The 26,705-nt window shown below is 42.5% G+C and overlaps 1 protein-coding gene across 4 annotated transcripts in view; it reads right to left on the bottom strand.

Annotated features, from left to right (window-relative positions):
- BEND7 (BEN domain containing 7) overlaps positions 1-26,705 on the bottom strand; it is a 48,414-nt gene continuing 21,709 nt past the window's right edge. For 3 of the 4 annotated variants that reach the window (XM_051628980.1, XM_051628962.1, XM_051628971.1), the window contains 5 exons: positions 24,373-24,638; positions 20,034-20,259; positions 14,540-14,659; positions 6,723-6,773; positions 1-1,965 (listed from right to left, as the gene is read on the bottom strand). In XM_051628980.1, the coding sequence (XP_051484940.1) occupies positions 1,904-1,965; positions 6,723-6,773; positions 14,540-14,659; positions 20,034-20,259; positions 24,373-24,638 (725 nt within the window). In that variant the 3' untranslated portion in view covers positions 1-1,903. The remainder of the gene's footprint in view (positions 1,966-6,722; positions 6,774-14,539; positions 14,660-20,033; positions 20,260-24,372; positions 24,639-26,705) is intronic. The other variant, XM_051628968.1, reaches the window with a different exon arrangement.

The raw sequence follows: 26,705 nt of genomic DNA, 5'->3' as shown, positions 1-26,705 counted from the left end.
CACATGGAATTAGTTATTTATTGTAGGTTTTCTTTTCTGAACTGACAAAGAGGGTTTCCCAGAGATTGATAACACGACACAATGTTATACACCATTTCACAACTAGTCCCTTGTCGCTTTATTAAGAACATAGTAATTTAAAAATATCTAAATATTTACATATTAATAAAACATATATACAGAAGATTGAGACATTTTTACCTAAATATGGAATGATTTTTTTTTTTTCTTCTCTCTAATAAAACCTATAAAAAGATTTCTGAAGAAAGTCTGAACAGTAGTCACAGTAAGTAAACACAAATGCAATCTTCCAAATTTACAAAACGCTGATTCCGTTGCTGAAGGGTTACAAGATGGACAAGACAGACCAGTGTCCCCTGCCCAGTGCCAACTCTAAGCCACAAAGGAAGGAAAGACTCAAAATTTTCAGGCTTGCAGTGCACATTCGATCTATTCCACAGTTTCAGAGAGAGAACATAGTCATTCCTACAAGTCCATGGTAGGTGGGTGGGGAAGGGCTGGGAGCCTGGTTTCTCAGGTGCCAAGAGGTCAAACTGCTCCTGTTGGCTTCAGTGTTACCAGTGGGCATTTGGCAATGCCTGAGAAAACAGGCTTTAGGATTGTTACAAAGAGAGCCACCTCTTGAGAGCCATCCCACTCTGTAATAGCACTTCTGTTGAGACACTCAAAGGCCAAATAGTTTTGAAAAAAAGAGAAAAAGATGCACCTGAAATATACACGGGGAAACACAATGGTCAAGGCTCTAGCAAGCTCTCCCTCCAGTTTCAGGAAACACGCTCAGACTGCCTGGTGATCGACAGATGTTGCAGGTAAGACCTTTTGGACTTTTTCCTGACATTTTTAAAGTGAATTTAGTGCTGATGAAAGGTGCAGAAGTGAAGGTTTGCATGGGGGCTGCGTACGATTTTACCTTAGCCCTGACCCGAAAGGACCAAGCCTTTCAATGTCTAAGAGGGTAGTGCAATTTCTTGATTGATTCACTCATTTTAGCTGCTGAGATATCAAGAGAGTGCCAGTCCAAAGGTGACTTTTTTTAAAAAAAAAAACACAGGTGAATGCTGTTGCCAAGGGCAGTGGTTGAAAATTCACAGCGTGCAGAGCCTCTTCCTGGAAATGGGCAAACTAATACATTTTGAGATTGAGGTGGTGGGGCAAGCTGGGGTGGGGAAAGCAAGAGGAGAACAACCACCTCCAGTGATCTGCACGACAGAGATGCTTGAGAACCATCCCACTAGGAACACAGAGGGGAAATTGAGGAAAAACTTCTTCTTGCTATAATTAGGAAACTGGGCACACTGCTGGGAGGAATCCTGCTTTATTTCCTGCTCAATCCAGCACAGACTTTTTAATCACAGCTGCATAGGACTGGGCATTGGTACCACAGCAGAAAGGAAAAGTGGGTCTTCAGAAGCAAAGAGTTTTGCCAAGTCAAATGCTCATAGAGTCCCCAGGGTTCATGATGGAGAGAGATGTCACCCTGATCCCCAGGACAGGAAGAGTCACCTGGCTGTGTGGATTCACCTCTGCCTGGCTCCAGACAAAACACTGCTGGCAAGGATACAATCACATGGACAAACACAACCATGGAGGAAAAACAAAGGCAAGAGAATGTCTTCAAAGTGGATACCCTGCCAATTAAATAATGCATTGGATATGGAGGGAAATAATTTTTAATTATAGTGAAGAACAGTGAAGCAATCTGGCGGTTTTGTTATTTGAGGTTACAGGGAAAATACATGAAACAACACAAACTTGAAGAGAAAATGGTATGGGTATCCATGTCTTGTGGAACACTGAGGTTCTCATGCTGATCCTTGAGGGAACATTATTAGAAGGAGAGGATGTTTCTATCCACTAAGAACACTGATGCAGGCTGGGAAATTCAAGCTGAAAAATCTGGGTTTGCGTCTATCAGATGATCTGTTGTGGTGTCAAAAAGGTTACCTGAAGGAAGAAAAAGTTTGAAGAAATCCATTAAAAAGATAAAAATTTCAGAAATCAGTAATTTGTAGAAAAAAAGTAAGAAGTTCTAGTGATAGAAATTACACCTATGGGTTCTAACTTTAACTTCTGATGGGGCTGAACTGCTGGTGTCTACACAGGCAGTGGCTGCTGAATTTCATTTAGAGTCGAGATCAACAGGCTAAAGAAAAGCAAAATTAAATAGATTTTTTTCAAATACAGAATTTGACAGCAAAGTTTTTCACACAAGGTACAGTGCACCCCACTTCAGATGTAAAGTGCTGCTGTAAAGTGCTTCAGCACAAACTGCACTGCGCTGCTCACCCCTTTGAAGTTATGGTTCTGAAGAAGTCAGAAAAAGCACCACATGAATTTTAAACCTAGAGTATAGTATGTACTTTGGGATCTTCTTTGGAAAAAAAAAACCATCACTCCACAGCAGTCTAAATACATATGGGAGAACACACACAGACACATATCAAGGTGCATCGTATGATTATATCCCATCTTTTTAAAAGCACTTTAAGAATCTGCTGTTTCTAAACAGAACAATGAAAGATGGACAGAAGAATTACAACAAGAGTGCTAAGAACACAGGGCAAACAGAAGACAGACATCAATCAGCCTGAGAGGCAAATACAACCCAGAGAAAAGGGAAGGCTCATACAATCATGCACTGAAAGGATAAAGATTTATATTACAATAAAGGATTTATATTTAAGATTTCAAAAAAGGTTTTTTTTTCCCCTGAAGTTTCGTTTTCTTGATATTGTGTTTCAAGAGAAAAGGAGACAACCTGTATAGAATTGGATTATCACTGTTTTCTTATCATCTGTTTCTTTACCAAGAGATTGCTCTCATCTTTTCACAAAGCTGTATCACCCCTGGACCCAGGGATTGGGACGTTAAGTGTTTCCGCTTCTTTTAGGGATATAAAAATTCTTTCTCATCTTGAAATTAACCCCAGTGTGGAGAAACTATAGAAATTCTCAGCACAGCTGTGGTCCAAAGCACGGGCATAAGGAAGGCTCTCTGATGGTCCCAGGCTGCATGTATCTTTCAAATCTAATTTTCAAGATGAAGATTCAAGAAAAGGGTGTTGCAGCTGGCTTACATTTGTTTTCACATGCAGAACTTATGGGTTATGCCTTCCTTTTGTTTTTGCTTTAAAGCACAAAATTCAGATGCTTTGTGTAAATTGAAAACCAAAATAAGATGAGCCTTTTTGCAACACCAGCTTACGTAGAAACAATCTACAAGCTGCCACATCTGCATCCTGATAAAAGATCTATCTCACACTTTTCAGGTTCTTGTACCACCAAGAAACTAATCAGTCTTTCTTCTTAGTCCATGGTAATTACCCCCAGACCTGTCTGATCTGTCTCAGCTCAGGTCTGGACACAGCCTTCAGCTTTTGGTAGGTGCAAAAGCTGGAGCTGTGGAAGACCTTAGCTTTGATAACCTTTGTAAGAGACAAATCAGTATTTTCTTGAGATTTATCTGTCAATGCACTGAAGTTCCCAACAAGCTGAACTGCCACAGTTCTTCCAATTTACTTCAAACACCCTACAATCAACAGCTTTTAAAGCAAAGGCCCTCTTAGCACTGAGGGTGATTTTACAACGGGAGCATGATTTCTGCTCAGAAGTGCTAAAATTGGGCAAAAACGTCTTCCTTAGTTTCATGAGGATGTACCAGCACCTTTTTTTCACTAAGCTTTTGAGTGCCAAAAGAGGATTTTTAAAACAAAACACCACCTGCTCTCCTCAATTCCAAGACTTTGCTACTGGTGGCCACAGAGGGAGCAGGTTCAAACCTGGCTGTAGGCACCTACACCAATTAACTGCACTCAGAGCCCAGCTCAGCTGGCACCAAAGGAGAGACACCTCCAAACCTGGCCACAGCTGATCTGACCTTCTCTCTGGAAGCAGCTCTCTTCCAACCAACGATGAAGAGCTGAGAGCAACCACATTTCTGCCTGAGGTGTCTCAAATGAAGTGTCAGCCACAGACTGGGATCCAAAAATCCAGATGTTCAGGCATTTCAACATCACTAGTCCACATATCCACATATCTTGTTGGTAATGTTACCACTGTCACAGGCAGGACTGATGGAGCAGCAAAGGCAGATTATAGGCATCTGAGTTTTCCCTTTTTTTGAGCACCAACATGTATAATTGATTAAAGTAATTCACTCTGGGTGCTTCGGCTTCCCAAGTTTGCTCAATTCTTGAAGACCAAGAAAGCACCTATCTGATGTCTGTCATAGATAGCTTCCATACCCCACCTCTCCTCCCCATCCAGTCTCCTGCAAGATTCCCTCTCAAGCAATCCAATTCAGTCTGGTTTTATTTTACCAACATACCAGGTTAACCACAGATCACAGAATAATTTCTGTTGGAAAAGACCTTTAACATCAAGTCCAACTGTTAACCCAGCACTGCCAAGTCCACCATTAAACCATGTCCCTCAGCACCACATCTACATGGCTTTTGTATACCTCCAGGGACAGTGACTCAACCATGTCCCTGAGCAGCCTGTTCCAGTGCCTGACAACCCTTTCAGTGAAGAAATTGTTCCTAATATCCAATCTAAACATTCCTTGGCACAACTCGAGGCTGTGCTTTATCCAATATTAGCTGTCATCTGCAACCAAGGCCCATTGTGCCAGGCACTGTACAAACACACAGTCAGAGAGACTCTTCCCCAAAGATTTTTCAAGCTGAACAGAGAAGACAGCTGGATAAATCTCATGAAAGCTCTCTTTAAAGAGCCTGTCAGTAACACCCCTTTATAAAAGCGCTTGTAAGACAGGGAAATCCCTCTATAAAAGTTATATTCCACCTCTTTTGCTACACTCCTTGACAGAAAGCATCTGTATTTTGGCTCTCTATCATAATTACTGCCATTATACTGACTGTATATAATTTTAAATAATTTGCTTCCAAGAACAGTATGATATCACACAGATATATAGTATAAAGAGGCCCTCGCACACATATAGTGATGGGTGTGAGTCAAACACTTGGCTTGCAGCCTGTGAGCATCACCTCCCCACCACTGCCAATTGCAGGGTGGTTTATTTAGGCATCCTTCCACATAGTACGAGAAGTGTTGATGCTCAAAGGTGTACGAGCAAGAAGACTGCAGTGGTGATCTGCTGTGGAGTGGAAAGGGAGTGGTCTTCTCTCCCACAACCCCCTCAGCACACTCATTTCCATCAGGGACGTACAAGGCAAGTAGTAACTACAGAAACTGTGCTCAAAAGAAAGCAGAGCAATGCAATCATTCTGCTTCTTAAAACGATTGCCAGAGCAGTGAAAAGATAACACTACGTTGCATTAGCAACCTTTATTAGGGTCCTCTTGCAACGGAATTGCTTCCCTCCCTGATAAAGGAAACGAACAGGATGTCACTTGGAAGAGACCTTTCAAACCAGAGCTTCCTGCATCTATTATCCCAGCCGTCCCCTGAAATGTTATTCAGCAGCTGGCCAAGAAAGCAGCAGGGCAGCTCGCAGCCAGCGCGTGCTCCCAGCCCCCACTGGGCCCATGCCAGAACAAGACTATAGCTGCTTGTCCTCCCAACTGCTTCACTGGTCCCATTCCTTAGTAACTGCACGTGCTCCGGCAGCGGGGATTCGAGCGGCAGCGCTGCACGGCTGGCAGCTGCTGCTCGGGCACACCGCAGCAGTGTGTGACAGCTCCTTCTCCAGCCTTCACACCAGAGAGATTAGATTGCACAGGGGACAGATGCTGCCACGGGGCTAGTGCTCTGTCATCCACCCCACAGCCTCCAGGTACTGTGCTGTGTGCTCAGGAACCCAGTGTGAGCACTCTCCTTTGCAGCAATAACATCGCTGATCCGCAGCCACCTTTTGCTGTTACACCTGAGGAACACAGCAACAATGCACCATAATCCATGACCCTATCTGTCTGCTCAAGATCTTCCCTGCTTTTTCTATGGCTTTAGGGATAACAGGCAGCACCTTGGTGAAGTGACAGGGAAATTACCCTGTAATGCAGGGAAACTCCCATCTCCTCAGACTCCGGCCCCACTGGATTTCCAGAGGCTGGCAGCTCAGTTTCTGTCATCAGGGCACCTACTGATGGACTGACTCTTACTGAGAGGGTGCTTCAGATTTCAGTCTCACCCTCTCTTGATTTCAATACCACGTGCAACAGTCTGCAAAAACCTGACTTCCTAGTCCACGCCACTGCATAGTGATGCTGCTGTTAAGCAACTGTGAGGCTTTTAAGGCAGGGTGGCTGCACCTCAAGAAAAAGAAAACCAGAACTTAACTAGCATATAAATACCTTTGCAGTCCTTCTCTGAACCCAATATATTCTTGCTAAGGCCTTGGACAACTGAACAGATGCAGAAGTATAAGTTATTGTGTCTGTCTCTACCAATAAATCCATGAAGAACTCAACAAACTCCCAGAAATACCCAGGATGAGCACAAGTCTCTATCTGGCATAAGAACAGTAACTTGGTGGCCTTATTAGCTTAGCTGCTACCATGAACCTTGAGGTTTTATGAAGATGAAATAGAAGGGGAAATTGTAAGATTCTGATGCATTTGTTTTTTAATACAGGCCATTCAAAACTGAAGATAGCTGGGTCCTGTGTGCAATTACCTGACTGTATATGGCACGCCAGGATTATTGAAAACTGCTTTCTGTGCCATAAATAAATAAACACACACACTGGAAGCTGATAAAAATTTTAATGCATTTTACCTGTTTGTAGTAGAGAAATGTCCGGCTTCTCATCACAGTCAGTTGCCTCTGCTGATTACAAATATAAACAAGAAATCTCATTACTTTTGCTGAATGTGGGAATAAGATTAAAAAGCTACATACTGTAGACTGATTTTGCATTTTCTATCTACTTTCCTTAGCTGCAATTTGCTGTTGCTGAGTTAAAAACTCACTGCTTGGAGGGAAAGGTTATATAATAAAAATGCAAACTTAGAAGAGGGAGTTGGGTATTAAGCAGCAGTTGTGCCAGCAATGGGATGGAGTTAACACTTTCTCTTTTTAAGGTTTTGGGATATCCAGATGATAAAAGCAGTTGCAATGAGTGGTCCTTGGAGGAGGAGCCTGTCAGGCTGGTGCTCCACCCTCTGACAGCTGCCATGATCTGATACCTAGAGAAAGGGTGAATATCCCCTTTTCTGCACCCAAACTTCCTGTGCCGACAGGCAAGCTCATTTTGCAGGGGACAGATTTACCAGGGCAAAATGTCTTCCAAGATGCAGGTGGGCACTTGGCATGATTAAATAAGCCCGTTACCACTCAGGTACAAAGGTGATTGCAGTGTATGTACACACATGTGCTTTCAACTCACAGATTATGCAAGATCATTTGACTTAATTTAGCCCAAGGTGAAGGAAGGCTAAAAGCCTCATTTGTTCACCTGGTATTTGCCACAGGCCAAGGGTATGCATAAAGATGGCTAATTTGGCTCAGCAGATGTGCAGTGACTTGTTAAGACTGCAGTACCCTGGAGTGTGGATGTGAACCCCAAATAAGCTATAGGTGTGTAACAGGAAATCAGTGCCTACCCTACACAAGCCCTGTCCAAAATTCTATTACCTTTGTCTTTTGGCACTTCAGTGTGAGATTTAAGGCCTTTAAAACACAATGAGATCTTTGAGACCACTTCAGCAAACTAGGTGTGGTCATAAAGGACCAGCCCATTACATTGTTCATGGTCAGTGTGGTGGATATACATCTGCTCACATCCATTCATTGCCTGATATCCATAGGGATCAAATCTGACCAAGGCTACAGATGCACTGAGGAACTGAGTCACCTCCCACTTGAAACTAAGCTAACTGTCCTGGTCATCTTTATCATGGCTCTACACACCAGTATGTTGAGTTGTTGCCTTTATGATGACATCGTAAGAAGAACTAATCCAGCTCCTGATCTAGTTTCCTGATGTAGATCCGTCAACCCCTGGCTATCCACCCCTGGACCAAGAGGTGGCTCTCTCTCTCTCCGATGTGCATGGATGTCAGATTAGTTTTAGTTATATGCTCTCTACTCAATTATGCAAAATTAACTGAACCAAAGAAAACAGAAACCAATTAAACCCCCTACTACTGAGCAGCTTTCCTCCCACAGAAGGTTTAAAGGGAGAGCCCTGACAAGTACACAGCATGGACCTGCAAGTGACTCTGCACTTCAACACCTTTTTCTGCTTCCTGTGAGAAGGTGGCACACTGAGCAGAAACAACTTCAATGCTTGGTACAGCTTACTGCAAAATTATTGAATTTTGGAAGGAACAGGTGGCTCAATAAATGGGAAGAGGTTCTCTAGGCTGGCCTGAATCTGGACTGGACTCCCAGCAATGGAAGAACTGGGTGTGCAAGGGAGGAGACAGCATGGTGAAACAGCCAACAGGACATACATGGCTTAAAACAGCAGAAGTGACAGTCTAAGGACAACTTCTAGTTATGTTATTAAGAACTACCTGCACCAAGTGATTCTGTGGCATGGCTGATGAAGCTGCCTGGCCCCTTGGGCTGAAGGGACACAGGCTATGAAAATGGGGGAAGCCAGCTGTGAGTGCTGGCAATGGGATGGAAAGTCTTCCCTCTATCACACCAGGGTTGGTGTCTGCTCAAGTGATAGGTTTTCTGGAAATCTCAGCAGCAACTCTTGAAGAAGCTCTAGAGGTGTAGTGACCTTTCTGTCTACCTGCTCTTCTTACACCTGGCTAAAGCTGAACGCAGATGAAGGCAGTAATACAGAAAGAAACAAATGGAAGCTCAGAAGTACCTTGCTTTCACAAGGGAAGGACTTGAGTCTCTGAATTTGCAGAACCAGCTACCTGGCCGTTTGAATCAGGCACAAGACTGACAGATGAGGGTCAGCTCTCCACCAGATTTTCCAGTCCTGTTCCTCATGGCAGCACAAACGTTTGTATGGTCACCAAGATCCAATCAAGTTAAAAACTGACAACATTGCTACACGAATGCTTGTGCCAGCACCAGACAGGGAGAGGGAGCATGGCAGATGCCCAGAGAGCCTATTCACGCTTTTCAATAGCTGCCTGAATTTGTTCTGTGAAATTGGATGTGTAACCACAGCTCCAGGTGAAGTTTGAGACAAAGGGATGACAAACACCTTGACCTCCTAACGTGGATGTAAACCACCAGCTTCTCACGTGCAGGAAAGAAGGTTTCCAAGCAGGAAAGAAGCTTTGCCTTCGACAACCACACCCAGAGACTGCCAGCCAAACTCTTCTTGTCTTGAGCCAGCTTACAAGACAAGGCAAGGGATTCAGAGCCTCTCTTCTGTCATTTGTCTAGATAGAGGCTCAGTAGCTCCTGCAAAATAATCCTGGTAGCTTTTTCCTTTTAAGTCTTCCCTCTCCCAACTCCAATATTGTCGAGCTGCTGATGTACATGTTTGTTCAGTTTACACCTGCTCTTTTGCTCCTTGGGCAGAAGAATATGTATGCTTAGGGCTAGGAAGATAAATGCAGCAGTTACTGATTTTAATATTGCTGTCCTTATCTAAGCTACTGGTCACAGGAGCACTGTACCACATGTTGGACTCACATCCTACATCCTTCCTGGTCCTGTGTGTCTTGCTAAGCAAAAAATCAACCCAATCTCTTGCAGCACATAGATATTGCACCAAAAGCACAAACTAGGGAAATCAGAAGGATGAAGAGAACTAGAAAGCAGCCCCTCCCCCCCATACAAAACAACAGAAGCAGCAGCTTTAACAAGATGTGGGAGACAAGGCCTATTTCCAGAAAAAAAAGGGAAGCATTTTTTCTTCCTTCATTTCCACTATTTTACACTGCAACGAGGTAATGGTAATTTTAAACCACAACTGAAGGATAAAGCATCATGGCATGTAATTTATTTAAATTAATCCAGCCTGAAAAATTTCAGCATGTTTTCTAACATTGCCTTTATGGAGTAGGGCCATCAAAAGCTTCCAGGTTAGGCACAAGGTAATCACTTTGCAGGAACATCTCTTCCCATGGGTACTTGGGGTGTGTTACTCACCCATTATCAGCTTGCCTGTCTCTGTAATGCACAGCACAATACAGAATAATGGCTCACAGGCTCTTCAAAACATAAAAAGGGAGGAAGAGCTTACAGCTGGAGATCTGTAGCTCCTGACCTTCTGCTTATTAACGGATGGAGAGTTGAGAAATCAAAAGGCTTGGATGCTATGTCTGGCACAGAGGTGACAGAAACAGCGAGTCAGTTCCTTCTGATTTCACCCGAATTTAGATCTCTCTGCTAATGGTTGACTGTCTCCCTCTGTGCTGCCCCTGGCAAAACCTACCCATATTCTCCTTTGCAGAGTGAAAAGACCACGCCGTGGGAAACCCACTGCTGCAAATTACAAGACAATTTGCATTGTAATTCATGCTGTTTTAAGAGAGGAAACCTGTGCAGATGCCTTTTCTTTTGACTTCTTCCCTTCCAGGGCCACCTTCATCCCAGCAGCTGAAAGGTTCTGCTTCTCTGCTAGGAGAAGACAGATCTATGAAGCTGTGTCCCAGTGTGCTGTGGTGTTTGGCATGGAATGGAACCAGTAGACAAGGCTGAAGAATTTTATCATACACTTTAATTTTAATTACAACATCTGTTTGTAACATTAACCTCGCACTCTCATCTCCCCTTTGTGACAGCCAACTTGTGAAATTTTGAAAAGACTGAACAAGGCCAATAAAAATTTAATGGCACTGACAGCTTTATTCTCAGATCTAACAAATAAAAAAAAACCTACCCAAGTCTCAGATCTCAGGCAATAATCTCAAAGAACTAAGAAAAAGCCAAAGCAAAAGAAATAAATTAAAAAATATATATTTCCAGCTATGAAAAATATTGTCACTGATTCAGAACTTAAATGAATTTTTATTTGGCTTAGGATAACAACCTTTCAAAATCTACACAGGGGAATTATTTTCTAGAAAGCAGAATTTTTTAAGTGTTTTTTTGATTAGCTTTCCAAGCAGGGAGCTTTTCTTTCCCTAATTCTAGGAGATGAGCCAGACATGATAAATCAGGTTGAAGCTGGGCAGCGTCTATGATCCAGTGATCACAATTTTATTTAATTTGGAAACACTCAGGAGGGTATGTCCTATAGGAAGAGGTACAAAAGGCAGATCCACCCCCCTTGTTTGCTAGAATTCTCTTAAGTTATTAATATCTCTGAAAGCTAGAGCAGGGTTTACATTATCAGACTGAAATAATGTTTCATAGGATAAAGCAGAGCATGCTGCTCACGAATGCTGTGTCTTACTGCCTGGTTTGAAACCAAAAATTAGTCAAAGGATCTACTAAATGGCTCAGGGGAAGGCAAGTAGGATAGAAAGTCAGCCCCTCCTCTCTTAAATACTTCTGCTGTTAAAATTTAGCCAACTCAGTGGTAACTAAAAAGTTGCCTTGTGGCTTCTGTAAAATAAATGGATCATCTTAAGCTTTCTCCATATGAAGCCTGCACATTCCAACAAACCAGAAATGGATGTAGATAAATCAGTGCAACTGGGCAGCAGGGAGAAACACTGGCTCACAAAGTCCTGGGTGAATTTAGCTTAACACTGGCTCAGAGTTGTTCTTTGGGCACTTTAGTCTGTACCCACAAACTTGGCCAGCATGTTTCAGTGAGCAGGTGGGGACAAAACTAAGATAGAATGACCTACGGGACTATGGGCACGAGGACAACTCGGCTGGGAAGGCTCAACCTCTGCTCCACCAGCCACACACAGACTGGAAGAGCTCAAGAGCTCAGCTGCAAGAGTGGTGAGTCCCACATCTCAGCGGCTGCAATTCTCATGGTTTTCAGATTAATAAAAGCTAAATCTTGCAGCATGTAGTTCTGGGACACCTAGTCCTGTAAACAGATCCAACCTCCCTCCATGCCTTCCCTCCTGTTTTGATCTCTGCAGGTTTCACACAACTGTAACAATTTTGGTATGGATTCACAACAAAACAGTTAAAATGTGCATAGTTCCCATACGACCAGTTTTACATCAGGATAAAGCTGCTGAGGGCTGTGAGACTATGCTAGCAAACATTGCAACATCTTTCCCTTTGTCCTACAGACCTCCCCAGGCATCTGCCAAGAGCCATTGTTGGACACAAAATAGGGGACTAGATGGATCTGCTGCCTGATCAGCTCTGCATCCCTCATATCAGAAGGTCACGGTTGTAACACACAAGTACTAACACACCTTGTTTCAATGGGATGGAGAAGTCACTGCCAACAGCTGTCTGCTCCTGCCTCTCTGCAGCTACCTACTGCTTTAGTGTCACAAAGGCTGTGGAAACTTCCCATTTGCTCCAGTGCAAGGTCAGGCTGGGTTAACTTAAGCCACCAGTGGAGATGGCAGTGGAGGGTAAGGTGCAGATGGCCAGGGTGGTGTGTTCAATCATTCCTGCTAGATCAAAAAAGGCACATCTGCCTGTGGCCTCCTGTCAGAGGAACCAGTGCACTCCAGAGCATGGCCAGCAAACTAAGCTTTTCTAGCAATCCAGTTACCATGTACTTTTTTCCCAGCAAATAAACCTGAGGGGCTGCCAGGTACATTGCTGCTCACTACTAATCCACACAGTGGTTAAAGGGTTACCTTCCTCTCTGCACACAGAGACAGATATTGAAGCCTAGCTTATTCAGTCACACTATACTCAGCTTCACTTACTTTTTTTCATAGTCTTGCTAGCTCAGAGACAATATCCTCTGCTTAGATTCTCCCACCCTGAGAAAGGACCAGAGATGGAGGTGGTCTCATTTGAAAGGCAAAAGCTGAATGTCATTGTCACTTTAATTAATATCCTGCAGAGGCACGAAGAAAAGCAAATAAAAAAGGATGATAGAAAATAAAAATCAAAACAAAATTAGGTCAATCCTCTTTCCCGAGGGAGGTTCTGCAGACAGCCCAAGGAACCTCTGCTCCCCACATCCCTGACTGAAATTCTTCACTTTATTGAAGCCTGGCATCCCACTTCCACCCTCCTGTCCTGGGGGGCAATGGGCAGCCTTGAAAGGGGCAGAAAGCAGTCCTGTTGCACACAGGTGGTGTAAGTGTCCACCACCACTTGTCTTTAACAAGATTATCTTGTATCCCTCTCTACTCCCTCCTCCAACATGCACGAGAAACCCTTTCAAAGACTAGTGCTGGTTTGCTTCTCTACTCAGGAAAAATTATGCTCCTGAATAATCGCCACTATTCTTCTCCTCCTGTGTTATTTCTGTCTCTGAGTGTTTCTCTTTTTCCTCAGTCTTACACTTTTCCCTCCTGGCATTAATAACATTGTGGAGAAGGATTTCAGATGCAGTCTAAGTATGTGCTTCAGAGACAACACTTTGGACAGCAGATGTTGTCTCTCTGAGACAGGGAACTGGAGAGGACATTTCCTGCAGTCCTGCCCCCTTTCCCTTCACCTTGGGGGCCACCAGCATCCCCTGCAGAGCCACCAGGTTTCCCGTCCTGTCCACCCCCTGATGCAAACTGGCACTTATTGGTGGTGAAGGGCAGAAGGGAAGAGGGGAAAAGGCAGGCAGCTAAATACAGTCACAGCGAAGGATCATGTCTGAGGATGTTGGCACAAGTGATGTGCCACAGACAACCATGTCAGATGCTCTACGGGAGCAATGGGCAAGAAATACAACTATGAGACAACCTTAAGACAACACTTGGATGAAGAAGAGTAAGTGAAGCCTTTTATGAATTCAGAAAGCCCCCTGTAGGATAGGAGGCATGAAGATGGGAAGGAGACTGGTTAAGGTTTACAAAGTAATTACATGTCTCTCAATCAGTGATACTGTTTTCCCATTAATTCTGCTGGGGATTTTGAGACTGCATGTTGCTGTTCATGGCTGGAGCTGAGAGCTCACCAGCTGCATGTTGCCAGGGTGGAAGCTTAACTTTGAACCTACAGGATGGTCCCAACATCAAGCATGCAGGTCACCCCAGCCCAAGCTGAGCAGCTTTGCTGCAAAACCCTACCTACATAACCCTTTACTCACTGCTGGTGAGCTCCCTCCCATGTATTGCAGGACCTTGTTGGCATAACCAGGGTGGGTGGTTGGGCTTGGTTTTTTTTCGGTACAGTGATGGTGATTCTTTCACCAGGAATTTAAGAAAACTCATCTATCCTTCCAAACACATATAGTTTAGGGGGAAAGGTCGTTTGGGTTATGTCTTAACAGTACAGTGGGTGGCTTGTCAGACCAAACAACCCAGAATTAAAAAACTTCTGCCTGCAACCCCGGATGGATCAGATAGTTTAGGATTCAGATTTCACCAAACACGGGGAAAAAGAGTTTGGGTGCTAATGGAAAGGGGTTAGAGAAAACATTTGAGAAAGACTCAAAGTTAACCTGGCTGCAAAGACAGCTCCTAAATTTGCTACCATACCAAGCATAAGGAAACACTGTAGTTTACAAGGGAACCTGCTAAAATCTTAGAGGTGTAATTTTCATGGGGTGAACATGTACAACTTTACAGTCAACAAGAAAAACACTTCTGTGGATGCAAAGGCTCATATGTTTTTCCTTATATTTTTATACATACCTGAGCCTCTTTTTAATCGCCTTCTTGCCAGTTTAATTTGATCCTGAAGAATCTGGACCCAGTCCCTGGGACCAGGAAGTTTATCCACATGGTTAGCAGTGCAGTATTTTTCTGTGAAGACTGAAATAAAAAGATACCATCTTTTGGAAATATGTCACCAGAATGGAGAAAAGGAAACTGGAGAGGATTATAAACAAAATATAGTAAATGATCCACTTATTAAAAAGCATTTAAATGGCCAAATCTAGGATTGGGAGAACTGGGTCCAACTCAGTGTTTCAGGAGTTTATAATTCAGAAGTCATTTGTGTGTATAACTATCACAGTAACACCATAGTTACTACTTATAAAAGCCAATCCCAGAAGAACAGTCTACACCTGATGTCTTCCATTCATGAATTTCACACAAAGACATCACAGCAGAGTGATAGTGTACTTTGAACCGAGTCTCCAGATGTGGCAGGCACTTAAAAATGCTGCCTTCCATATGGAACAAGTAGAGAGTCTCCTGGTGGCCTAAGGCTGGTCAGGGTCCTAAGGCTGCAGGCAAACTGACGAAAGAGAAACGTCCTACCCCTGTGAAAATCTCCCTACTGCCAAACCAGGTGGAATAGAATTTTTATAAAGCTACTAAAAAAGAAAAAAAGCCATTCTTGAGAAAAAAAGAAGTATCCTCTAGGTCTAATTTTACATTTTGTGAAACTGGTACATAGAGGGTTGTTACCTTTAATTCCATATTTACAGCAAGCCCAGCAATGTTATCCCAAAAATACAAAATTATAAATGGAGTAAAACTGATGCAATTGATTTTCACCACACAACTGAGAGGTGTGCAAAAAATAAACAAGAGCAGAAATAGAAAAAGTGTTATTACTGTTAGTATTGCTGTTGTAGCCTTGCTCTGAGGTCTCAGAGCCCAGTGTCCAATTATGACTGGCAAACAAAGAGAGAAAACTGGTCCCAGTTCAAGGAATTTGTAAGCTTTGAGAATAAAAGGTCACATCAATGGGATAGGGAAGCATGCAACAAAAATGACAACTTCAGTATTTCTATACACACGTTTTGAACAGTGCTGGCTGGTAAGTATAAAGGGACAGAAAGTAATCACACCCTCCAAACCCTTCCATGTTACCAGCTCCACAAAACCACTGATGAAAGGTATCAGCAAGAGTTTCCTCTGCAGTCTGATCAGCAAGGATGTCAGACCAAGTCTTGAGGGCTTCCCAGAGAAGTCAACACAGTCCCCACACATCTCCAGAGTCGTGCAGCTTTGGAGAGCAAATACATTAACTTGCTTCTCTTCTCTGACTTGTGTGTGACTCTTGAATGAAAGTCAAAATATCTCTGATTGCTTAACGTGTGGTTATCAAAACAACAACATAAGCAAAAAGGAATGGGAATGTAATAGGCATGAGGCAGGAGAAGTGAGTCTTCCCCTTTCTAGTCTACTTGAGCTGTACAGTGCCAACAACCCCTCTATCATAAAGTCATAGACTGGTTTGAGTTTATAGAGACTTTTCAAGTTCATCTAGACCACCTGCCTGCCAGGGCAGGTACATCTTGCACTAGATCATGCTGCTCAAAGCCCCACAAGCTTTTATATATTGAAAGTCTGCAGTAAGGTCTCCCCAGAGTCTCCTGTTCTCCAGGCTGAACAGCCCCAATTCTCTCAGCCTGTCTTCACAGGAGAGGTGCTCCAGCCCTCTGACCATTTTCACAGCCCTCCTTTGGACTTCCTCCAACAGCTCCATGTCTTTCTTGTGCTAATGACTCTAGAACTGAACACAGTACTCCAGGTGGAGTCTCACCACAGCAGAGCAGAGGGGCAGAATCACCTCCCTTGACCTGCTGGCCACGCTTCTTGTGAAGCAGTCCAGGACATGGTTGGCTTTCTGGGCTGTGAGTGCACATTGCCAGCTCATCACTCATTATGCATCCACCAGTACCCCCAAGTCCCTCTCCTCAGGGAGAAAGACTCTTCTCTGAGTCTCTCTGCTCTCACTCCCTTCATCCTCCAGCCTGTATTGACGCTGGGGATTGCCCTGGCCCATGTGCAGGACCCTGCACTTGGCGTTGTTGAACCTCATGAGGTTCACATGGCCACATTCCTCAAGCCTGTCCAGGTCCCTCTGGATGGCATCCCTTCCCTCCAGCAAATCAACGGCATCACTCAGCTTGGTGTCACCTGCAAACCTGCCGAGGGTGCACATGATCCTGCTATGTCACTGATAAAGATATTAAACGCTGCTGGTCCCAGGATGGGTCCCTGAGGGACACATCACACCTATATCTGAACACAGCTCATTGACTTCTGCAGGGAAGGACTTTGCTGGCTGGATTTCTAGTCAATGACATAACGGAAAAGAAACCGCTTTGAATCTTTTTAAAAAAATCTTTTAAAATATCTTTTTGCCCCCCGGTTCTGAGTGATTTATGTGATTGATGTGACTCCCAAAGGAAACTGATTGCCCAGGAGAAACACTGCAACTGATTCAACAAGTGCTACTGAGCACTCAAAGTCAAAAGACAGAATTTCTCCATGGCAAATCATCCTGTTGCAGAAACATGAAATGACTCGTAAGGATGGCAGTTAAAATGTTTTCAGACAGGAAGAGCAATTTTCAAGCAAACAGCCCCTCTTCTAAGTTCTCAGCACGTTTTTGCCATGAATGTAGCCTTTTCTCCACTTTTGTACCTCTATCATGGCAAAGGACTAAAAGTGCCACGAGCGGATATCTGGGCACGTGGCAGAGAAATGTCCTAATGATAATAATAATGCAAACAACACAATGTTGTTCTCGTGGAGATTTCATACTGGCTCAGTTATTTCTTGGGATAAATGAAACCACAGTGCCTGACAGCCCAGCTCTTTGGAGGGAAGAAGGGTGCTACTGGAGCCAGGCTGAGAAAGATCCACAGGATGTCAGTCCTTGGCATCTTATTCCATCCCAGCTTTTAGGGACGGGCTCCCTGATCAGGGATCAGGCACCAACATTTTGGCAATGCTGTAAATGCCAATAAAGGCTGTTGTTACTACAGCAGTACCTAGTAGTACCATCACAGATGCAATTTATCTGTTAGAACTACACCTCCCTCCTTTCTTCCCCCAGGCTCAAGGGGAGAGGTTAAACCAAGCTTCAGAACTTGCTCTGGTAACATGAATCATAGAATCATAGAGGACCACCACAGTTCATAGAATCAGAATGTCAGGTTGAGCTTAACTACTGAGAAACACTGCTCTCTGCAGTGGTTGAAAACTGCTGTTTTAATAGTGCTGCTGCATCTACTGAAAAACATTTCTTTCACCTCAGTCCTGCTCAAATTTGAAGTTTTTTTAAAAAAAATAATTAATTTTGAACTCCTTTTTTTCTTCCATGTAACTTATTTATTAAAGCTTTCAAGGAAGAACAAGATACAGATGGAGTGAATTCAACTTTGGGTTTTTGAGCTCAAGGTATAAAAAAGTGTTTGTGATGGAAACATAACACTAAGTGTAACTGTAAGGAAGTCTGCCAGAAACTCTGTAAGATGTATCAGGACTATGACATGGCCATCACATACACATTATTGCAGAATTTCACAGGTTGAAGGGGTCTTCTGGAGGTCTCCATGTCCAGCCTGCTGCTCAAAGCACTGCCAACTAGATCATGATGCTCCAGACTGTGACCAGTCAAGTTTTGCATACTTCCAGGGATGAAGATCCAACAGCTCCTCTGAGCCACTATTCCACTGTTCAACTCCCCTTATGTTGAAAAGCTTTTCCTTACATCATGTTGAAATTTTCCAGGAGTCTGACGACTCTCGTGCCTCTGAGAAAAGTCTGACTCCACCTTCTCTCCACCATCCCATTAGGTAGTTGTGGACATCAATCAGGTTTCTCCTGAATCTTCTTCTCTCCAGTTCTCTCAGCCTCTCCTCACATGACACTTCACATACATGCTTCACCACTCACCTGCTTCAGTGCCATAAATATGGGTGGCCCTCCACTGGGCTCCAGCCAGTCAATGTCTTGCTTGCATGGGGAGATGGGGCCAAAAGTGGACACAGAGGTGGTTGCAAAAGGTTCCCCTGCCTCCTTTTGCTGTCAATGGACTTCTAGAAGCTCTTCTCATTGCCTTATCTCTCCAAGGTTAGCAATCTGCACCTCAGGATGAGTCACAGCCTCTAAAATAAGCTCTACTTTGCAACACAGTCTGTCTTTGGTAACTTGGGTATCCTCCCTACTATATCAAATTTCAAAATAATAGATTCCAGTTCAGAATCTTCGACTTAATACTAGTTCTTTGTAAGTTGGGATCACAGACTTTGAAGGTACATGTGTTTTTCTGGAAGCTAGGGAGCAGTGATCTCTAAGAAAAGCTAAGAAATTTGCTCCCACAAGAGGACCACCACAGTTCATAGAATCAGAATGTCAGGTTGGAAGGGACGTCAAGGATCATCTGCTCCAATCTTTCTAGGTACTACAGTTTACATGAGATGGCTCAGCACCCTGTCAAGCTGAGACTTAAAACTGTCCAGTGTGGGGGAATCAACCACTTCCCTTGGGAGACTATTCCAATGTGTGACTGTCCTCATGGTGAAAAATGTACCTCTTGTGTTCAACTGCAATCTCCTCACGAGCAACTTGTGCCCTTGATCCCTTCTATTTTCCATGTGACTCCTTGTAAACAGGGAGTGTCCATCTTCTTAGTAGCCACCCTTCAAGTACTGGAACATAATAATGAAGTCTCCCCTAACCCTTCTCTTCTCAAGGCTGAACAAACCCAGTTTTCTCAGCCTCTACTCCTACAGCAGGTCCTCCAGTCCTCTGATCATCCTTGTGGCTCTTCTCTGGACCCTCTCCAGCCTGTCCCATCCTTTTTGTAGAGCAACGACCAAAGATGAACACAACATTCCAGGAGTGGTCTGACAAGCACTGAGTAGAGCGGGATGATGACTTCTTGATCTCTGCTGGTGATGCCCTTGTTGATGCAGCCCAGCATTCTGTTGGCTTTCTTTGCCCTGCAGCACACTGTGCACTTAAGTTGAGCCTGCTATCCACCGAGACCCTCAGGTCCCTCTCCACAGGGCTGCTCTCCCAGTCCAGTATTATCTTCCCCACCCCTCCCCAGTCCAGCAACCAACTTCTAAACTATCTACAGAGGAGACAGAGCCAGAGACAGTGCAAGCCTCAGAATTTTGATGGAAGAGGATCAGTTATGCTGTCATTATGTTTTCAAGATTCCTTTGCACCTCCAATATCCAGAAAAAAATATCCAAATTATCTTATACAAACACTGAGATTCTAACCTTAGAGCCTGACTTCAGAAACCAGGATCACTGGCTTAAAATTAACATGAGCTGCCCCTGTAGAAGATATTTTTAACATGTGAATGAAAAGGAGTAAGACTGTGTATTTTAATAGGTCTAACACACATCAGAAATTCTGATCCCCTTATACTCTCCTTCGCCGAGCATAGTTCTAGTTATACACAGGAAAGAAAGCAAAACCATACCTTTTATTGCACCCACAATATTTTGGTCTAGTCCTTTCCGGTTGTCGTTGAGGCCTCTTTTCCTTTTGCCATTTGGTAAAGAGTTAGCCAAAGTCTTGTCATCAAAAAATGCACAGACCAGCTTCCTAAAGAGCAGACTTCCTGAGCGAGTGTAGTTTGATAATATAGAGTCCAGCTGAGATTTGGGCATGAAGACATCAAAGCCTTCTGCAAGTTGCACTTCTGGCTACCAAAAGAACACAAATGTTTTAATTAAAAGAGCAAAGTCATTATTTTACTTCAATCATGCTTCTGATGAGACTTCACAATCACTTAATGATTTTTTTCCCAGCTATTCAGTACCACAACAGCTCAGAAATCAAACCCCATCAGTGAATAAGCACCTTAACAGGCAAATCAAATAATCATACTCATGTCTAGTCACTGTAATAGTTAACAATTACTGACATTATTTCTAGGCATACAGCTAACAAAAAGAAAAGAGATACCTTTCAATATTGGATAATCATGACAAACAAGAGGATCATCCCAGAGCAATACTCCTACCTGAAGCTTTTTGGACATTTATCTAACCATTTTATGGACTTGTTTCACTGCCAAATGATGTGAACGAGCTCGCTGTGGGGCAGCCAGGTGTTTCCAAGAAGGACAACTGCAGGGCTACTGGCCCCTTCCATGTGGTTTCCCAAGAGGGCTTCCAAGTGCAGACAGAGCCCATGTGAGTAGATGATGAGTTTGAAGGTTTGCCCTTGGAGCCAGTGCTTGCTGATCATCACTTTCCCCTCCTTTTCATATTCCCAAAATACATAGTTAGAACAGGATTATGTCAGATAGCTTATTTCAGCACAAAAAAAACCCCACCTCAGTGGTAAATCACAGGGATTTACACAACTGCTGGGAAGTGATATGGAGGGGAAGAAGAAGAAACAAAATCATCCTGTATTTCACAACATTTTTTTCTTAAGTACCTTGTGGACCAAAGCAGACAAAGGCCTTTAAGGAAGTAAGGAAGTCCTCTTAGTAAGAATCTTTTTGCTGCCCCTGTCTGCACACACATCAGAAATTACACAAACAATATTGGCAGCATTTTATTCTGTGACTATCACACAGTGCTTACACAAGAAATCTGTATGGAATCATTATAGCTCTAGAATGAAGATAAATCATGCACAAACTAAAATTTTAATGTATTACCTGGAAGCTGGGCAAGGGGGGGAGAAAATCAGTGGTCATGATGTAAGAAAATAAGCTAACATTACAGCCTTGCTCCTACTAACTTCCACTTTTCCCCCCTACAAGAAAATACATCCAGCAGTGATGGTATGTTTTCAGAGATGTTTACAGAGCAAGAGCAAATGCCATCTCCCATCAAGTCACCTGGAAACATCATGAGTCTAGACAGAAGAAAGGGCTGCCAATCTCAGAAGTATTTGGCTGTGTAACCTTCCCCATGCATTTTTCAAAATCAATATCAAGAGAGCTGCAGCAAGCAGAATATTTTCAAAGCTTATACTGTCATTGGATATGCATGTGTATTGTGTGATAAAACTGAAGATTACAATGCTCTGAGAAACAAGGGTGAAGAATCTTAAAATATGCAGGTATTAATAAAAACTAATCTCCAAAAAGCACATAACTTTCTCAGCTTGTTCTGGATGAAAGTTGTTTTTTTTTTTACCTTGAGAACTTTCAAAATGCTGTATCCAGCAAAACAGAGTTATTCTATTTGACAATCTTCTGATGTAGGTGGGTTTTTCATGTTACTTCTAAACTTTTTGGTGACAAAAAAGATTTTCAAGTGCAAATAAATGTGGGCCAAGTTTACAACTTGGGAAAAACTCTACCTCATGTCAGTCAAAACACAGAATGTATTTGTCGTGGTGATGAAGGTATCCTGTCCTATTCTGTAGCCTGAGGCTTCTGATAGCAATCTAAGATGACCTCAATGATAAAAGACACCTCTCACAGACAAAACATCTTCACCAATACAGCTGTAAAATACATCTGAAACCTCACCAGAGCACCAGCATGGAGGAGTCAATGTTATTTAAGTTTTACTATTTTATTCTTAATATAGGAATCAATTTTTTGTATCAGTGAAATAATTTGAAGGCAAACCCCTCATTTATTCTTGCCTTCCTTTAGTAGCAAACTATTCTTCAATCTAAGACAATCAGTGCCTAATTGGACTTTACAAGCAAAAGGAAAAGCATTTTTTAGCAGATAATGATCATGGCATAAGGAACCGGTGGGTAAACTATTCGTATACAATAAAATAAATAAGACCTGAATGCCAAAGGCTTTTGCTGTGCTAAAATTAACAGGCAGTGAATTAGATTTAATCCTAGACATTTTACTAGGTTGTACTGCATAGATTAGAAATGATTAGAATATAAATGGAATATTATAAAAGTAAAACAAACATGAGAAAGTTTAACTAAGAGTAACAGACGATTGCATTTAAAAAGCAGGTTCTCTAATTCACGGGCCGGATTAAAAGTTGGTCTCACAAAGCCTTTTTCCATCTCCAGAAGTAGCAGTATTTCACCTCAGCAAATCAGAACTAATGGCATTTGGTTTCAGTAGCCCCAGTTTTATACATATTAAGCTGAGATTTTTCTTGGAAGTGCAATACACATTGGCAAAGTAACAGTGGCGACAGTGGTGACGTATGACACAGCCCACACTACAGACAACCCCAGCAATATTCTCAAGGGAAGAGTCATTTATGGTGCTGTGTAAAATGTCTTTCAGTTTTTTCAGACATGCTGGTCGTAAGCACACTGAAGATGCTTATGAATAAATAGCAAAAGATAGTACTGCCATTCATTCTGAGAGATGTGACTTTCTCTGGCCTTCTCAAAATGTTTAAGGTCACATTTTATTTCGCTGTGAAATATATCTATTTTCAGAACTCAACTGTTTTCTTTCCAAAGACAAAAGAAAATCAATTTGTGTGTCTCTGGGTTCTGGCTCTGTAAATTTAGTCAGACAACCACTGTGGTAAACAGTGGCCAAAGCACGGCAGGGGCAGATGAGGACCTGATTTATAAGCCACATGTTTTATCTTTTTTTTTCCTCAGGTCAAATTGGCACCAACCAAGAATTGTGTCCAGCAATGGAAAACATTCATAAAGTCAAATTAAATTCCATCCAAGTACAAAACTGGTTTCAAACCCACATTTCAAGCTGAAAAGAGTGCCACAAGCAAAGAAGAATTCTAAGTACAAACTGTATTGGTGATAAATTACCAGTCCCTCCCCAAACCATTCCTTCAAACCCTATTAAGAATAATACTACAAAAGGAAAACCTCTAAAAAAGCATCAAACTAGTTATTTTTTATCACTGCACTGACTCTATGGCACAAGACTGCAATCTAATTAGTGGTGTGGCTTGCATCTATATAACTGAATTATCATGACTGCTCTTTTTTATTATTACTTCCCACTTCCAGATAGGTAGAACATCATCTGCTGCATTGTTTTCATTTATGCTTATTGATACTGAATTTAATTATGTTTTTCTTAGGAAATTGGAAACTGCCTGCTCAAAATTAAAACTATATTAAGAGAAATTAATGATCACTTTACTCATCAGTGAACAGGTTCAGATGACACCTACTTGGTCATTAAACAAAGCCTATCAGCCACCAGATACATGACAGTTCTACCAGTGGGTACCAGTTGCATCAATCAAGAAAACATGCTTACTGCAATTTTACATGTGACAAGTACACATTTTGACAGCAGCAACTTTTGGCCCCTTCAGTCCCACTGACACCAGCAGCAGCATCAAGGCCCTCATCCAGCAACCACAGTGATGAAGACCAAATGACCCAATTCATCAGAGACTGAGGTATGAACTGTACAGAGGTGAGGAACCCCCTGAAGCCAGTGGGACCAGCCAGGCATGAAACACAGCACATAAACATATCCTGGCAGGATAAAGGCATATGTATGGACTATGTGTGCTTGTCAGCAAATGTCAGGGTTGAGAATGGTTTATACAGGCAGTGCTTTTCACGGCTCCTGATCTCATGGTGGCTCTCGGCAACAGGAGAGCTGAAGAACAAGTTTCTGCTGCAAGCTCAAACAACAGGCAGCCTTGAACTCAAGGGAGAGCTACACACTCATGGAAGTTGAAAAAGAAACAAACCCCAAGACTTTGTAATCAGCACCCCCCATGTCTAACCCTACTGTCTCCATTCAACCCTACCCAAGATTTGCTTGTTTATTCTAACAAGAGGGAACAGACGTCAACCTGACTTGAGTACTGATTCTCCTGAGTGAGTTAGTGCTTTAAAATCCTGTGATCCCATGCATTAAAATATTAACTTACATCTGATGAAGCCGATTCAAGGATAATTCCAAATCCTGAAACAGGGGTGTCTGGTTTTAGGGGGGGTTCATCTGCTTGCAGACTCGATCGTTCCGAGTTTGCCGATAGCTTCTTATCGTTCTCTGCAGCGTTGGGTTTCTTATTTCCAGTAACTGGTTCAACAGTTTTGAGGGGCAGTTTTTTCTTTTTATTTCTCTTTCTTGATATTGTCGACTTCTGTGCACAAATCAGGGGAACAGGAGGCTGCTGTCTGTTTTGAGTCCCAACTGAATGAAAGAAAGTAATGAACTAAATGCAGAGACAACAGCTCCTGTATAACCACGGACACACCGTTCGACTACCGACATACTGAACTCATCTTCTAGATAAGCAGAATGGTTTGGGCATGTGAAACAGATACATTTTATCACCTTTGCATAATTTTCCAATCTGTACAATGGAGATAATGACACTAAGCTCCACTATGAGGTTTTTCAAGACACACTGATGAATAGCGTTTAAGGAAAATTAGGAATACATGGCTCTCTTTCCTAGTGACCTGATAGCTGGTGACATGAAGGACTTAAGCAAAGATTAATTTGTACACCCTCTTGAATGACTGAGAATCTTGCTGTCTTTAAGAATCTTTTCCTGATAAAGTAAGGTAATACAAGGGCTAATGCAATTGCAGTTATTTTTATGAATGTAGTTACCAAGTTAATTAGCTCAGCAAGAACATTTCAAGTACCATTATGTCAAGAATGAGTGAAAACACTATTCAATAGTTTAATTTCTGGGAAAAAAAGTAACCCAAAGTTGCATCAGTTTGTTTTGCTCTTGTTCATACACAGAAACTGACAGTTCCCGTGTTACTACTGAAATCTAAGAGACCATATTTGATATTTATCAGTATTTTGCATTTTCCAGTATCCCAAATAATTTGTATTTGGGATGCTTGTATAATGCTTGTATACATTAACGCACCAATCCTTTACTTGTATCAATGTAAGTGAGCCCTCCAGCAGAACACTGCACATACAATTACATGTCTGTATGAATCAGTAAGATCAAGGTCAAAAGAAACAAACAAAAAAGCCAGAAGTGCTACACGAGCAAATCAAACCCATTTGAGCTACGTGTGAACTACAAATAGTGCTCATCTACAAAGCCTGAGGAAAAAAACAAACCTTAGAATACTGTTTATTGAAGATTTCTGAGGTATTTCATTTCTGGTAAGGATTTACAAGACTGTAATTTTTATTTTATCATTTGGACAGAATGGTGTTTGAATACTTAAATAAGTCATTATGCTTTCACTTACATATTTGCATTTTAGGTTTTTTTCTTTAGCAACAAAAATGCCGAATTATTATTTTTCTCTGCAAACCCATAATTCCATGCCTACCAGAAAATATGAGCTATTTTCAGTGAATCAAGAGATGCACTAATTAACAAGGTACTTGTAGTTCAGATACATAATAGATAAGAAAGTACCCTGCTATTGAGGAGCCAGCTGTTCTGGCATAAACCTCAGCCCTGTACCTCTCACCCACAAACCAGTTTTGATCATGCATTTAATTTCAACAAAATTGGTGCAACTGTGTAAAGAATTCTCTGTCCCAGCAAAGATTGCAAACCTGGGCCTTTGTGTACTTCTTTGCAAACCAGTAACCTTTAGAAAAGCATTTTGATATGACAAAACCTGTCTGATCCTTCCCGTGGCTCACTCAGGCATTATACACCACAGAGACAAGGAGTTCTGTCAGCCCTTCACTCCACCCGTATTTCAGTTAATTACTCAACACTCCCTTTTCTTAGAATCATAGAATCACAGGGGTTGGAAGGGACCTCTGAAGATCATCAGATCCAACCCTCCCTGCTGCAGCAGGAACACCCAGGGCAGATCACACAGAAACGTGTCCAGATGGGTCTTAAAAGTCTCCAGAGAAGGTCTTATCCAGCTACTCTAGGTGAAAACTCTCCATGGCTCCACCCCCCACCACAATGGATAGGACACTCAACTGACAACATCTCCAATGTCTCCAACTCCCCATTAGCATTAACACTAATTTTTAGAAAACCTGGAGGCTGCAGCTTCATAGCAGCCTACGATGACCAACCTAACTCCCACCTGCCATGGTCTCATCTTGCTGGCTCCAGTGCTCTTCTGGCTCTGCACTGTTGTTTCAGCTCCTAACCCAACAGAAAACGAGACTCAACAGTTTTCCCCAAGGAACAGATCATTACTGGTTCAGCCAGTAGTTCAACCAGCATGAGAAGGGTGGAGGCCACAACATGCAGCAGCTAGCTCAGTTGAGGCTACCACAGAGCTGTAACTTGAAAGATCTTTGAAT

The sequence above is a fragment of the Apus apus genome, chromosome 1, assembly GCF_020740795.1.
Source record: "Apus apus isolate bApuApu2 chromosome 1, bApuApu2.pri.cur, whole genome shotgun sequence".
NCBI lineage: Eukaryota > Metazoa > Chordata > Aves > Apodiformes > Apodidae > Apus > Apus apus.
Note: the sequence above shows the minus strand (reverse complement) of the source record. Positions and strands in the feature narration are given on the sequence as shown.